This window comes from Felis catus, chromosome B2 (assembly GCF_018350175.1).
Source record: "Felis catus isolate Fca126 chromosome B2, F.catus_Fca126_mat1.0, whole genome shotgun sequence".
Classification (NCBI taxonomy): domain Eukaryota; kingdom Metazoa; phylum Chordata; class Mammalia; order Carnivora; family Felidae; genus Felis; species Felis catus.
The window spans coordinates 17,913,667-17,927,056 of record NC_058372.1 but is presented as its reverse complement, the minus strand read 5'-3'; the positions used below and the strand labels follow the sequence as shown (position 1 = coordinate 17,927,056).

Below are 13,390 nucleotides of genomic sequence, written 5' to 3'. Positions count from 1 at the left end.
TGTATGGGTCCATTTACCGATTTTTTTTCAATAAATACAGTATTGTAAATGCATTTTCTCTTGTGTTTTCTTAGCATGTTCTTTTCTCTAGCTTTATTGTAAGAGCACGTATATAATTCACATATAACATACAAAATATGTGTTAATCAACTGTGTTATCAGTAAGGCTTCTGGTCAGCAGTAGACTTTTAATTAACTTTGAGGAGGGACAAAAGTTAATATGCAGATTTTTTGACTGCCTGAAGGGTCAGGGCCCATAACTGAGCTGTTCAAAAGTCATCTGTATTTGTGGTGGTCTATTTCTGGGCTCTCTGTTCTGTTCTGTTGATCTACCTGTCCTTCCCCTCTATGTACAGTCTGCCCATAGTCTTGGCCATCTACATGTCGAATTATCCACTTTGATACTTGTGTCTGAGCAGATTCTCCTCCCAGGTTCACTCTTTCCCAATTCAGAATGCACCATGTCACCTATATCTCCCCCTCCTTTGTTCACTAGCCCTGTGCCAGGCGCTACCCTAGATTCTGGGGGCTGAAAGGAAAAGTGTGATCCCAGCCTAAAGGAAAGTTGGTAAATAATTACACATTACGTGAACAGATCTGCCTGGATGACTCTCCTGTAGCCTGAAACCTTTTTGAGCACCCCTCCCTTCTTTCCTTTTGTTGAACCACACCCTTAAGTATGCCCTCGGTGCATAACATCCTTGATCTGCCCTGCAAATATGACTGACACATACCTATTTTTTTTTTAAGCTTAAGTTTACTGATTTTAAGAGAGAGAGTGTGTGAGCAGGGGAAGGGCAGAGAGAATCCCAAACAGGGTCAGCGCAGAGCCCAGCGTGGGGCTCGAATCCATGAATCGTGAGATTATGACCTGAGCCTAAATCAAGAGTTGGACGTTTAACTGACTGAGCCGCCCAGGCACCCAGTTACTTAAAATTTAAATCCAAGTTAGTTAACATACAGTATAATAATGGTTTCAGGAGTAGAATTTAGTGATTCATCACTTACAGTAACACTCAGTGCTCATCACAAGTGCCCTTCTTCTTGTCCATCGCCCATTTAGCCCATCTTCCCAACATCCCCAAGCAACCCTGTTTGTTCTCCGTATTTAAAAGTGTCTTATGGTTTGACTCCCTCTGTTTTTATTTTTTTTCTTCCTTTCGCCTATGTTTGTAAGTGAAATAAGTCAGAAAGGCAAAGATATGATTTCACTCATGTGGAATTTGAGAAACATACCTAGTCTTTAACATCCTCCTCTTGAGTGGTCCCTCAGCACATACTCTGTTGCAGGATTTTTTTTTTGCCTCAATACCCTGGGGTTTGTTGTCTCGACGCTTTGAAGAATGAAGAAGTGGACACAAAATGAGCAGCAGGCAAAAGTTTATTCGCGTATAAGATTAGAAAGTAAGACTAGGGGGCGCCTGGGTGGCTCAGGTCATGATCTCGCAGTTTGTGAATTTGAGCCCCGCATCCGGCTCTGTACTGACGGCTCGGAGCCTGGAGCCTGCTTCGGATTCTGTGTCTCCCTCTCTCTCTGCCCCTCCCCTGCTCACGCTCTGTCCCTCAAAAATAAAAGTTAAAAAAAGTTAAAAAAAATAGTATGAAATGTCTCTTTCTAGACTGGGGGGCATTTGGAGGTGAATACCCACAACAATAGGTAAGGATCTTTGTTTTATAATTCTGGTCAGCCCTCCCTTCCCTTCCCCCGGGTTCCTTCTTAGGTCCTCCCCTTATTGGCGAGAGAACTCTAGGTGCTGGGTTGTCCATTCCTGATTGGCTCGATTCCATTGTACGAGGGGTGCTATGTGGCCATATCATTCCTTGTGGGTATACCTTTTATGGTCTGTCTTTCACAAAAGACCTACTTTTATAGGTCTTTTGTGAAATTCCTGAGGGGAACCTGAGAGGGAGGAGGTGGTGCCTATTACATTCTTAAGAGGAACCGTACGCCGGAGGGAGTTTTTCTGTGGTCAGATGCTCCCAGCATTGTTCCAAAATATGTGTTTCCACACCCAGGGACCTCTGGTCTCACTTTTCCCTCTCTGCCTACTGAATCCTATCTTTTCCTATCATACTCCCTGCCCCTGGCACTCGAAAAGCAAGTCTTCGGGCGAGTGGGATCCAAGAGACCTACTTGTCTTGCGGTAGCCAAAGGAACACTCCGTCCACGAGCCCCCTACTAAGGGGCCATTTCTTGTCAAGCTAGACTTGTCGGCCTTTTTGTTTGGTCTAGCGGCTCCTTTGGTCTTTGGCGGTCTTTTGGCATTCACCTCCCTTTCCCAGAACACCTGTAATGGCCTGGGATGGTCAGGGGCCGCTTGACTGAGGACTTTAATAAAAAAAAATGAGATGTGAGTTTTTAGACAAGGATAAAAGGGCATTTCTGGCAGAGGAAATGGGGTGCTGTCTCAGCTAAGAGAGACTTAGCTGCGAGACACAAAAAGCTGCTCTGGCTATTCTTTTTTTTATTTATTCTTTTTTTTTTTCTTTCCTCTTTTTTCATTTTTTTTAATTTTTTTATATATTTTTTTATTTTTTTTAAACGTTTTATTTATTTTTGAGACAGAGAGTGACAGAGCATGAACGGGGGAGGGGCAGAGAGAGAGGGAGACACAGAATCAGAAGCAGGCTCCAGGCTCTGAGCCGTCAGCCCAGAGCCCGACGCGGGGCTCGAACTCACGGACCGCGAGATCGTGACCTGAGCTGAAGTCGGACGCTCAACCGACTGAGCCACTCAGGCGCCCCGCTGCTCTGGCTATTCTAAACAGAGGGCCCGGGGCTGGAGTTTTAACAAAGACACAGGTGCATCGGACAGAAGAGAACCAGAGCTCAGAAGGGGAGAGGGTGCAGTCGGGGCGATCTCTCCATCTTGTCTCCAACTGCACGTGTTGTCTTCGCGCTTCTCTCTGCAGACCAGCCTCTCTTACTCCACATCTGTGCTCACTCAGTCCATGCTCACTGAGCAGCCGTTGTGTGCCAAGCACCGTTCCAAGCGCCGCATAAACATCCTTCTCAAAGAACGTACGTGCTGGGTGGGAGGATGATTGTGCAGTCAGTAAGTTTTACAGCATACAGTATGTGGAGGTAAGCGTCATGGAGAAAAATAAGCCGTGGAGGGAACTGCGGAGGGATCGCAGTTTTAACCCAGATAATCCGGGAAGGCCTCACTGAGCAGGTGACCTTTGAATGAAGACAAAGGAGGTGAGGAAGTGAGCTGGGAGATGATCCGGGGAGAAGCTCTGGGCTGATGAAGCAGCACGTGCAGGTGTTCAGAGGTGGGCGCAAGAAAGGGGGCCATTGGAGGGATTTGAGCGTAAGGATGACACAACTGACTCATAACAGGAGTGCTCTGGCCACTGTATTGAGAACAGAGGAAAGGAGTTAGGGCAGCTCTGCCATTTATTAAGGCCAGTGGCCATGTCCCTATTAGGTAACCTCTTTCTCCTCTTGTGTTTGAAAGCAAGAGATGATAAGAGTCTTTAGTCCAAGGGTTGGTATGAAGATTAAATGAGTTCATCTACGGAAAGCACTTCATGCAGTGTCTGGCTTACAATGAACACGCCACATGTTTTCTTTCTGATAAATGAGGTCCCAGAAGCATGTGGCAGATAGGGTGGGTTGAGAACGCAGGCAATATTTTTTCATAACCTCAGTCATCAATTTCCTGGGGAAAGGTTTTATTGATGGATGATGGTCCTCTTCAAAGCTACAAAATACATCCTGAACACCTAGACACTGGTATTGTAGATCCTCAGTAGACGTCAGGTGAAACACTGCAACCCGGAATTTGTTTTTGACATTTTTGTTTTGGGATTTCTTAGTGTGAAGTCACACATGAATGAGGTTCCAAAAAGGGTCAAATAATGCTGAAACTGAGGCACTATTCCTTCTTCTTCACAAGCTCTTCTGTTTTGGCCGACGGACTTTACTGCTCTGGTTATGTGTGTGGCTACGTTTGTCTGTCTACCAAACATGGTCTGGACCCTAGGCCTCTGTGAAAGAAACAAACAGAAACAACCTGTTAAGAAGCCCCAGTGACCAGAGGACTAAAAACTTCTCCCTCACACGATCTTGGTCACACTCCATTGACACATTTGTGGCTCAGGGGTTCCTAGCTGAGAACTGAGCTATCTCCTAAAATATGTTAATGCCAATGAGAAACATTACTGAAAACAAATCGTTAATTTGGTTTACTCTGTAACTAACTGAAACAGAGCAGAGAGCCAATGTATTTGACAATAAATTTTGGGACTACACACAGAGAACTGGGGTGTGCTACGGGTTGAGGAATGTCGAGGCAATACAACATAAAGGTGAGGGTGTAGGTTTTGAAAGACCTTACTTCAAATAACAGCTCTACTAAGTACTACAGTTGTAGGTAATTAACTTAATTCTCTGTGGTTCAATTTAAGTCTAAAGGGCAGAGGTAAGATCATGGTGGTGATAACTAAGGTTTACGTATACACCTGTATCGGGAGGAGTGCATCCGTACGTCCATTCCGAGGTGGTTAAGATAGGTCCCGTTGTGGGTTAAGCGGAGTCTTCCAGTAATTTGGTGAGGATCTGGCTTACTAGAATTACCAATGGTTCTTCTTAGTCCTTATCTGCTTTGGCTGGTAAGAATCAGCGATGGTAACCACAGGGTTCAGTTTGGGTATCTGAAAGGTTAAGAGATGTTGCAAGTGACAAGTTTTTGTTTTGGAAGATGTGGGAGCTGCGATCTCCTTTTTTCACTGAAGACTGTATTTATAAGATTTATCTACGTTGATCCTTACAGGGGATGAAGGGGAGAGAGACGTCAAGGATAACACCCAAATTCTGGTTTACAGCGATTGAGTGGTCGCGCAGGAAACGCAGGGATGAGAGGCAGCTCTGGAGAGGGAGTGGAGATGATGTTTCGTGGACACTGGCGCATACTGCGGTAGTAGGAAATTATATTTCACTTATCCTCTCCCTTTAAGTTGCTTCTCAGATAAATAATAAAGCCACATTATTGTCTGGCTTGTGGCCACCAGCTCTGCAGGAAGAAAGTAGTTCTTAACCATGGCAGGCAAAAACCGTGATTCGGCAGGGAGAATCCTCCCGGATGGCATGCCTTTGGTTTACACCAGGAAAACCTGGCCCAGCTCGCGAAGCCACTTGCGAAGACCCGACTCAAATTCTGGGTTTCAGGCGGGCTGCTGGCGAGCCGAGCTTCGAAGGCCGGTCAGCACGGCCGGAGCGACGATTGGAACACCGGCGTAGGGACTCCGGGCTCGCGCCGCGACTCTCCGCCCCACCTCCCGGACGCAGAGCGCTCCGCCTGGACGCTTCCTCTCAAGCCCCGCCCCAGGCATCTCCCGTTCCTGGAACGCATGCGCGCGCCGCGACACCTCCCCCTCAAGCCCCGCCCCATGCTCCTCCCCACCCCTCGGCCCGCCTTGCCCTCGGGACGCAGAGGGCGTCGCGACGTTTCCGGCGGGGCCCGGACTCCCACGCCTCGCCGTTGCTACCCCGCGGTCGACAGGTGCAGTCGTAGGGGAAAGAGGTTCGGTGCTTGGGAATTAATTACTGTTTTATATCATTTTGACTTGTTTGGGGTTATATAAGAGGCTTTGCTGCCGCCTACTCGTTGTCCCCCAGATCCAGGCAGGGGCTTTAGGCTGCGTCACAGTTTCCTTTCTAGTCGTGCATTTTCTGCTTTCCTTAAAGTAGTCGTGAATCTTGCAGAACCCCTGAGCTCTGGAGGCCAGTGCTTACCAGTGTAGCGTAGCGGTGATTAGTTTCCTGGGGGTTTTATTGCTCTTGCTGCTTGAAAATCTCGCTGAGTGCTACTTGCAATTAATGACTGGCACAATTCCAAGTAGCCCCTGCCCGACAATTGAAAATTTAAACAAAAGGTTGTATTGCTTTCAAGTTAAACCATACCAGATGCATTTCTTTGCCAAGAGCGAAGTGTTCCACGTTAATTGTGACTTGGACTTTCCTGTATTTTACCCCCCTCACCGTCCCCAGTCTAACAAGAGTTAGGAGTTGGGTGCAAAATTAAATAGCTGTCTGAAAGTTTTGCACATGCTGAGTTTTGAAATAATTCAGTTCTTTGGGCAGGAGTGGAAAGGGGTAACTGAAATAGTCGAATTAAGGTTACAGGAGATACTTAGTTTCCGATTCAGTAATAATTTGGTTAGCTGATGAAAAGGTAAACTTATCACCTGGACAGAGCTGGTCCGTGAATTTTGCTGTTTGCTGTAGTCCTGTGCTATTGGAATGGAGGTTATTACCATAATGGTTGGTATCTGCTCAGCATTTACTAGCGGCTGAGCACTTTTACTTATTATTTTGTTTAATGCCCCAGCAGCTGTAGGAAATTTGTACCATTATCCTCATGGTACAATGAAGGAAACTGAGGCTTAGAGAGGATGGGAGCTTGTCCATTCCTTCTTAGCTGCCAAGGAGTGGAGCTGGAACTAGGATCCACTTCTTTCTGACTGCTAGAGAGACGTGCTGTTTACCACCTCTGATCCAGTCCCTCGTTCCCAGGTGCAGCAGGTGTACTCTTCTGTCTGGTTGGAGTGAAAGAGAACGATGCAGAAGGACTCTGGCCCGCTGTAAGTACACAGTGAAGGGGAGTAGAATAGCCAAGAACTTCTCAAAACCAGAGCTTCTTTCCTGATCTGAAAAGTGCACTGAGCGTAGAGTGCCGGACAGCCTGGGGAATCGGAGCATTGGTCATGTAGGCCGGGAACCTGAGTTTGAGTCCCGGCTCCGTCACTGACTCCAGGCAAGTCCTCTAACCTCTAGGATTTATTTTCATTTGTACAGTGATATGACTGTTCTGGAATGATGACGTTTTAGTCCCATCCTGTGATTGTGGTTTTTATTTTTTAGACATGGTTGGCACTGGTTTCTTACTCTTTCATTTTCAGAGTGCCTTTACACTGGATTGGCTTTGGCTATGCAGCACTGGTTGCTTCTGGTGGGATCATTGGCTATGCAAAAGCAGGTATGGTTTGTAGCTACCTGACCTCTTAAGATCTTCACGTTGTTGCTGGTAAAGAGTGAGTCCCCGGGGTCTCCAGAGTTCAGTCTTGTTTGAGTCAGGTTTGCTTGAAGCCCTCTAGCTGGAGTGCAGGCTCCTTTTCAGTCCCGTAGCTGCCCCTGCACTTGCTTTCCCATTATCTGGCTGACCTAAGTCAAGCTTCTTGTCTACTCCCTTGTTCTTGGTGTCTTTATCTAAGATGCCGGGCAGGAGTGGTAGTAGATTGTTATTATCGTCGACTACCACACATCTGCCTTGACCCCAGGGTGTTATTATCTCTGTGCTCTTTGGAGTAGGCAGAAACCTCTTTTCTCATCAGGCATAGTTCTATCAGCAAACCTGCTGTTTCTACCTCTTTCCTAGCCTGCATTCCCCACCCCAACACACACACACACACACACACACACACACACACACACACACACAGCAGAATTCTTACTCTCCAGGTTTTGTTTTGTTTTAATTCACTGCCCCTATTTCCTTCTCCTTTGGGGATTTGCCTGAGGTTCTGCCTGTGGACAGTTCCAACGCTTGACAGGTTCATCAGGCCTGGTTAGGAGCCCTTCTTTGCTCCCCAGATGCAAGTGTCTGTATATTAAAAAGGAGAGGAATAATGTGACGTTACCCCGACTTCTCCGTAAAATAGCAAACGCCGCAACACATTTTCCTGCTTGAGAGCTCCTTGGTTATGAGCTGTGTTGAGAGAAGTTCTCTTGGCTGTTTTCCCCTGGAGGGAAAGGAAATCTGGTGACTTCTGTTAATGAGTGTCTGACGTTATAATGCAGGACTGTTTGCTTCTCTGCAGGTAGCGTCCCGTCACTGGCTGCTGGCCTTCTTTTCGGAAGTTTAGCAGGCCTGGGTGCCTATCAGCTGTCTCAGGATCCGAGGAACATTTGGGTTTTCCTAGGTACGTCTGCTTCCCTGTCTCTCTGGTACAGTTATGTATCCAGAACATTCTACCCAAAGGCTCTGGTTCGGTGGCATGTGGCAGGATCTTCACATGAAGACAGTTTTACTACTTCTGCCCAAGTGCTGGGGAAGTTTTAAAATTGGGAGTGGGGAGAGTGGTGCTGATTTCTGTTTACTTTCTATGTACGGAATACGGAAAGGTTTTCATGCCTCCAGTTTAGGTCTAGCCAACAGAATTAGTATTAAGCTTGTACGAGGCAAGTAGACGTCTCGTAATCATTATGTCTGCCCACTGAAGAGCGTGTGCTTGACCGTTACTGGAGGATCACGTGCCTGGGTGAGGTTTGCCTCAATAGTGCGTTTGTTTGCCTTTGCAAATCACGTGTTAGCCCTTTAAAACTAAGCTGAATGTCTGGCATAGGCCTTGCCTTCGAGGAGCCTTTACATTGACTGACGCTGTTGGGGTGACTGCGGGGCTGCTGAAGTGCCCCGTGAGCAGCCCGCACAGCAGCACCGGGGAGGAAGATCACTTCTTATCAGCGTGGCCTGGGGTGCATTTTCACTGAGCTCTCCCCACACATCAGCCATTCTGCTGGGAGCGTGGACATCTCGCCGTCTCCCCAGATACGCAGAGTGGGAACACGTGCGGTGCCGGCCCTTAGAAGAGTGGTGGGGAGAACAAGTGTGTTGACCGAGTGGCTCGTACAAGTCGGCACGGGTTGGGAAGGCAGGTCGCGGCGGCTGATTTGGGGCATGCCCGTGGAAGGAGGAGGCACCCCGCTCTCAGCTCTGCCTCCCAGCTCCCTCGCTCAAGCTCCTGAATGACTTTCAGGCTTCCTTTATCCTCGTGTCTGATTCTACTCCTGCTCTCAGCAACTGCCCTCGCTGCCTACGTGAAGGAAAACAACAGTCATCACACGGAGGCTCCAGCATGCCATCATCACCCAGGCCTTCCACTGTGCTGTTTCTCTCTCAAAGGCCAGTCCCTCCACCCACGCTTTGGGTCTCTTCTCCCCACCTTCTTGGGGTGTTATGCTGCCAGAGATGTCATCTCTTATTTGTGTTCCTCCCTGCGGGTGGATCCCTCCCACTCATGTTCAAAGATGTCCTCTCTTACCCATTAAAAAAGAAAGGACCTCTCGTGACCCCGCTTCCTTCTCCAGTTGCCTGCCCTTCTTCTTCCCCTTCAGCAACTTCCCTAAAACAATCTGTTCTACTCCCTGTTTTTACTTCTTCGCCTCTCACATTCTTGACCCCCCTTTTTGTGTCCTTTGTCCATGGAAATAGCTTTCCCTGAGCCTGTCAGTGACCTGGATTTTCAAAATCCAGTGTATATACTTTTAATGTTTATTTATTTCTTAGAGCATGTGCCTGAGCTGGGGAAGGGCAAGAGAGAGAGAGCAAGAGAGCGAATCCCAAGCAAGCTCCACGCTCAGTGTGGAGCCCGACGCGGGGTTCAATCCCATGACCCTGGGATCGTGACCTGATCTGGGATCAAGACTCAGATGTTTAACCAACTGAGCCACCCAGGCAACCCGACTGTACATTTTTTAATCCTCATTCTAGTTGGCCTTTTAGCTTTCTCAGCATAGTAGACCAAGCCATTTTCCACTCTCCTGTTTTCCTTCTTATTTTCTCGTTCTCTTTTGTTGACCCATCTTTCTTCTTGGCCATTAAATATTTAAGTTCTTAAGACCTGGCTCTTTGTATATTTTTTTTGTTTGTTTTTAATTTTTTTAATGTTTATTTTTAAGACAGAGATAGAGCATGAGCGGGGGAGGGGCAGAGAGAGAGGGAGACACAGAGTCCGAAGCAGGCCCCAGGCTCTGAGCTGTCAGCACAGAGCCCGATGCGGGGCTTGAACTCTGGGACCTTGAGATCATGACCTGAGCCGAAGTCAGATGCTTAACCGATTGAGCCACCCAGGCGCCCCATATCTTCTTTATACCGTCTTGCTTGACAGTGTTATTGGGGTCTAGGCCTTAAATTACCATTGAAACGGAAAATTGATTCAGAAAGGCATCACTCCTCCAAGCTTTACTCATAAGTAAAGGTTGTGTGCTTGAAATCTTGTCTCCAGGCATCTGCCCAAACGTAACCTCATGTCCTTACAGATGTGTTTGGTGCCGGTGTTTTCCATCCATTTGGATCTTGTCCTCCTCCCATCTTTCCGTCTCCTTCAGCAGTCAGTCCTATTTGCACTACCTTCAGCCCATATCCTGAAGTGTCTCCTTCTGTGTCTCCATGGCCACCGTTCTCATCCCAGTACCCCTTATCTGGCCTGCATTCTTGAGGGAGTTCTTCAGTGGTATCCCGACATGCTCTGGTTTCCCTCCGGATTGTTCTCCATGGAGCAGCTCGAGTTCTGATTTTACAGTCCTCTTATGTTCATGTATCCCTCTGCTTGGTATGCTTTGATGGCTTCTCATTGCTCTTGGGCTGAAGAACATAGTCCTCAGTATGGCTGTCAGGGCTCTGTGCTCTGGCCCCTCTTCCTCACTGGCCACAGTTGAGCCTTCGGTTCCCTCTCACCACAAGGCCCCACCACTGTTATCCCCTCTCTTGGAATGTGCTTTCTTCCCCCTTTTAGCTCTTCGCTCCTTTTCAGATCTTGGCTTTTTGGTCTTCATTTCCTCAGCAAATCCTTTCCTCATTTTCCCGAATAGGCGGGACCCTCTTAGAGGCCTTTTATGATGGTAGTTTTGCCCTCCGGCACCTAGTGCAGTGAGTACATGGGAATACATGTAATAGGTCTTCACATGCTGACTAGCAGTGCATACAGTTAAGGTAAATACATCAACAGGGAATAGAAGAAGACCTACCGCAAATGTGGAGAAAACTATGGCGGAAGAATGGTGGGTAGTGACGCTGGAAAGGCAGGTTTGGCCCAGATGGTGAGGGCCTTATATTCCAGTCTTTGTACTTAGTCCTACAGGGCGCGGGTGGCCACGAAGCACCCCCAGCTCTCCCCCAGCGTGGAGGAGATGGTATGAGAGGGGATCTGGCCCTTGAAAGGTGGGTGGGACATTGGTTCTCCCGTATAGAAGATGTAATGATATTCGATTCTTTCTGTCTTTCCCCTCAGCTACATCCGGAACCTTAGCTGGCATTATGGGGATGCGATTCTACCACTCTGGGAAATTTCTGCCTGCGGGCTTAATCGCGGGTGCCAGGTATTTTCTGTTCCCTTGCCGTTCGTCACTGGGATGGAGTTGAGTTTAGGGCCCCAGATACGCCGTACATTCCAGAATTTACTTGTGTTGGTATACCTGATGCTGGACATCAACCGGAATGATTTAATTTACACACAAATAGGAGAGGCTGCGAAAACAGTAGTTGATGTGATGTCAAAATGAAGTAAGTAAGTTCATGGCTTTGCTGTCACGTTTGCAATCTGGTCCGTCCTGGCTCCTGCCTACGTCAGAAGGAGCTTCAGGCAGAGCCCTGACAGCGGCTCTTTCTGCGACTTTGAGCGTGCGTTCCAGATTTCTTAGACGTGTGGGTGTCCTTTATCACTGACCATTTTGTTAAAAGGGACTTTTGATTGAGTCCTGCTGGCTAACTTGAGTTACAAAACTCAGACCAGATTGTTTTTAAAAACGTTTTCCTTACGTGTGATAAAGATACTCTGAGGACAGAATTTTAAAAAATGGTTCGAAAGAAGATCACTAACCTGACTTCAGTCATAGTTATGCTGTCAGGCATAATGCTTTATAGTCCGTGTACACCAAGGTCAAGAGCAGTAAACCGGGAGACTGGAAATCTACCTGGGAGACCGGAAATCTACCATTAACTAGCTCGGTGACCCCGGAGAGACCTTGGTCTTTCAGCCTGCAGTTTGCTCATCTCTTTGAATTATTGGCTGTGAGATCAGGAACTCCCAACTCACACGTACCATTTTGAGGCGGGTGCAGGGCAAGACTGCCCCTTGGCATGTTATTTCTTTCGTGTTTCCAAGAATGAAGGCTCCACCTCTGCCTGCTCGGCCTCGGCGTCTCCTCACGTAGTTGCGAAGGGCCTGTAGTCTTAGTTTCTTAAAAAAAAAAAAAAACAACAGTCGAGTACCTGTTGTGTTCTTTACCTGATGTGTTTTTGTTTATGTGTTTCTTTTGAACAGTTTGCTGATGGTCGCCAAACTTGGAATTAGTGTGTTGAATAGACCCCATCAGTAGTAGTCATGTCCCAGCTTGGACTCATGAAGATTTTAAAAACTTCTCCAATATCAGTGTATTAAGAGAAACAAGTGCAGCATTTTCACATATTCTGACATTTTACTTAAAAAAAAAAAATGACATTGAACTTTGCAGAAGAAATCGTTCACTTCACTACAGCCTTAAAGAGGTGGTAGTTTGTAACCCAAGAGCTCCTTATTACAGTTTGATTCTTGTGTGTTGATGTTCTCTCTTCTTTCTGTGTCTCTAGGTAAAGCCTCAAAGGGTAAAACGTTAGGTATCAACTTTGGGGACCCCCCAAGCCCCATGCCCTACTCAGAACAGTGTGAAAAACATCTCTTACGAGCTTTAGGGTTTCTGTTTTTTGGCTCATCTTAGAGCACAGACCTACTTTGAAATTATGTCAAATGAAATATCAATGAAAATAAAATTTACCATAAATAATATTTTCTATGGTGTCTTCGTTGCCAGAGTTGTCTAGAACATAGACTGGGATGTGAATGGCAGGAAGCTATGGGAACGTGGAAGTGTTCTGTTAATGTTTTATTTAGTAATTATGTATTTTGAATAATTTAAGAACCAAGGAAAGCTGTGTATGATTTGATTGTACATTGCATCGAAGCTTGTTTTAAAAGTGATCTTTAGTGAGGATTTCTAAGGTTAGGACTGTGTAACAACAGCAACAGAATGAAAAAGAAAAAAATGAAATTGTGTTTAATTAGCTAACCTATAAATGTGAAATGAAAAGACCTGTGGGAAACTTGAGTTATCTAATTCGGTCTCTACACACATTAACTGGGTACTGACACATTTTCACTTCACTTTCCTTTTTTCAGCATTGAGAATTAACTCCATCTGGTCCTTCTTACTTTAGCTTCCCCCTCTTTCTAAAGAAAAGGGATATTTGCGGCTTCCCTCCTCCCTAACTGCTGTTGGTTGTATTTATAGTGTAATTCAGGCACTTACTGGTCAGTATCATGTGTCTCCTTAAACTCTTTGAAAGGAGTCCTGGTTTTCTCATTCTCGTTTTATGTGACATGGTTTTGACATTTCTGCCTGGGCCTGCTCTTCAGTCGTAATGCCTGGAGCTCTGCACAAGTTGGGTGCGACCAAGGTACCGTGTCTGAGACTCTGCATTTCTGTTAATGCAGCTGGGGTCAAGATAAGATTTTTGGACAGCCCCGTCACAGCAGTGACTCATTACGCTTTTGGTCTACTGAGACTTCAGGTCCTTTTCTTGCAGGCTGCTATTAATAACTACTCATAGATCGGAAGGGGTTGTTGCTTGATG

The 13,390-nt window shown here is 46.6% G+C and overlaps 1 protein-coding gene across 1 annotated transcript; it reads left to right on the top strand.

Moving 5' to 3' along the window:
- Positions 1–5,391: 5,391 nt before the first annotated feature.
- On the top strand, positions 5,392–12,545 carry LOC101094418 (transmembrane protein 14C). The gene is made up of 6 exons (XM_003985812.4): positions 5,392–5,527; positions 6,520–6,587; positions 6,906–6,982; positions 7,824–7,925; positions 11,013–11,100; positions 12,045–12,545. Exons 2-6 carry the CDS (start codon positions 6,565–6,567, stop codon positions 12,097–12,099), a joined length of 345 nt encoding a protein of 114 aa, XP_003985861.1. The 5' UTR covers positions 5,392–5,527; positions 6,520–6,564; the 3' UTR covers positions 12,100–12,545.
- The last annotated feature ends 845 nt before the right edge of the window (positions 12,546–13,390 follow it).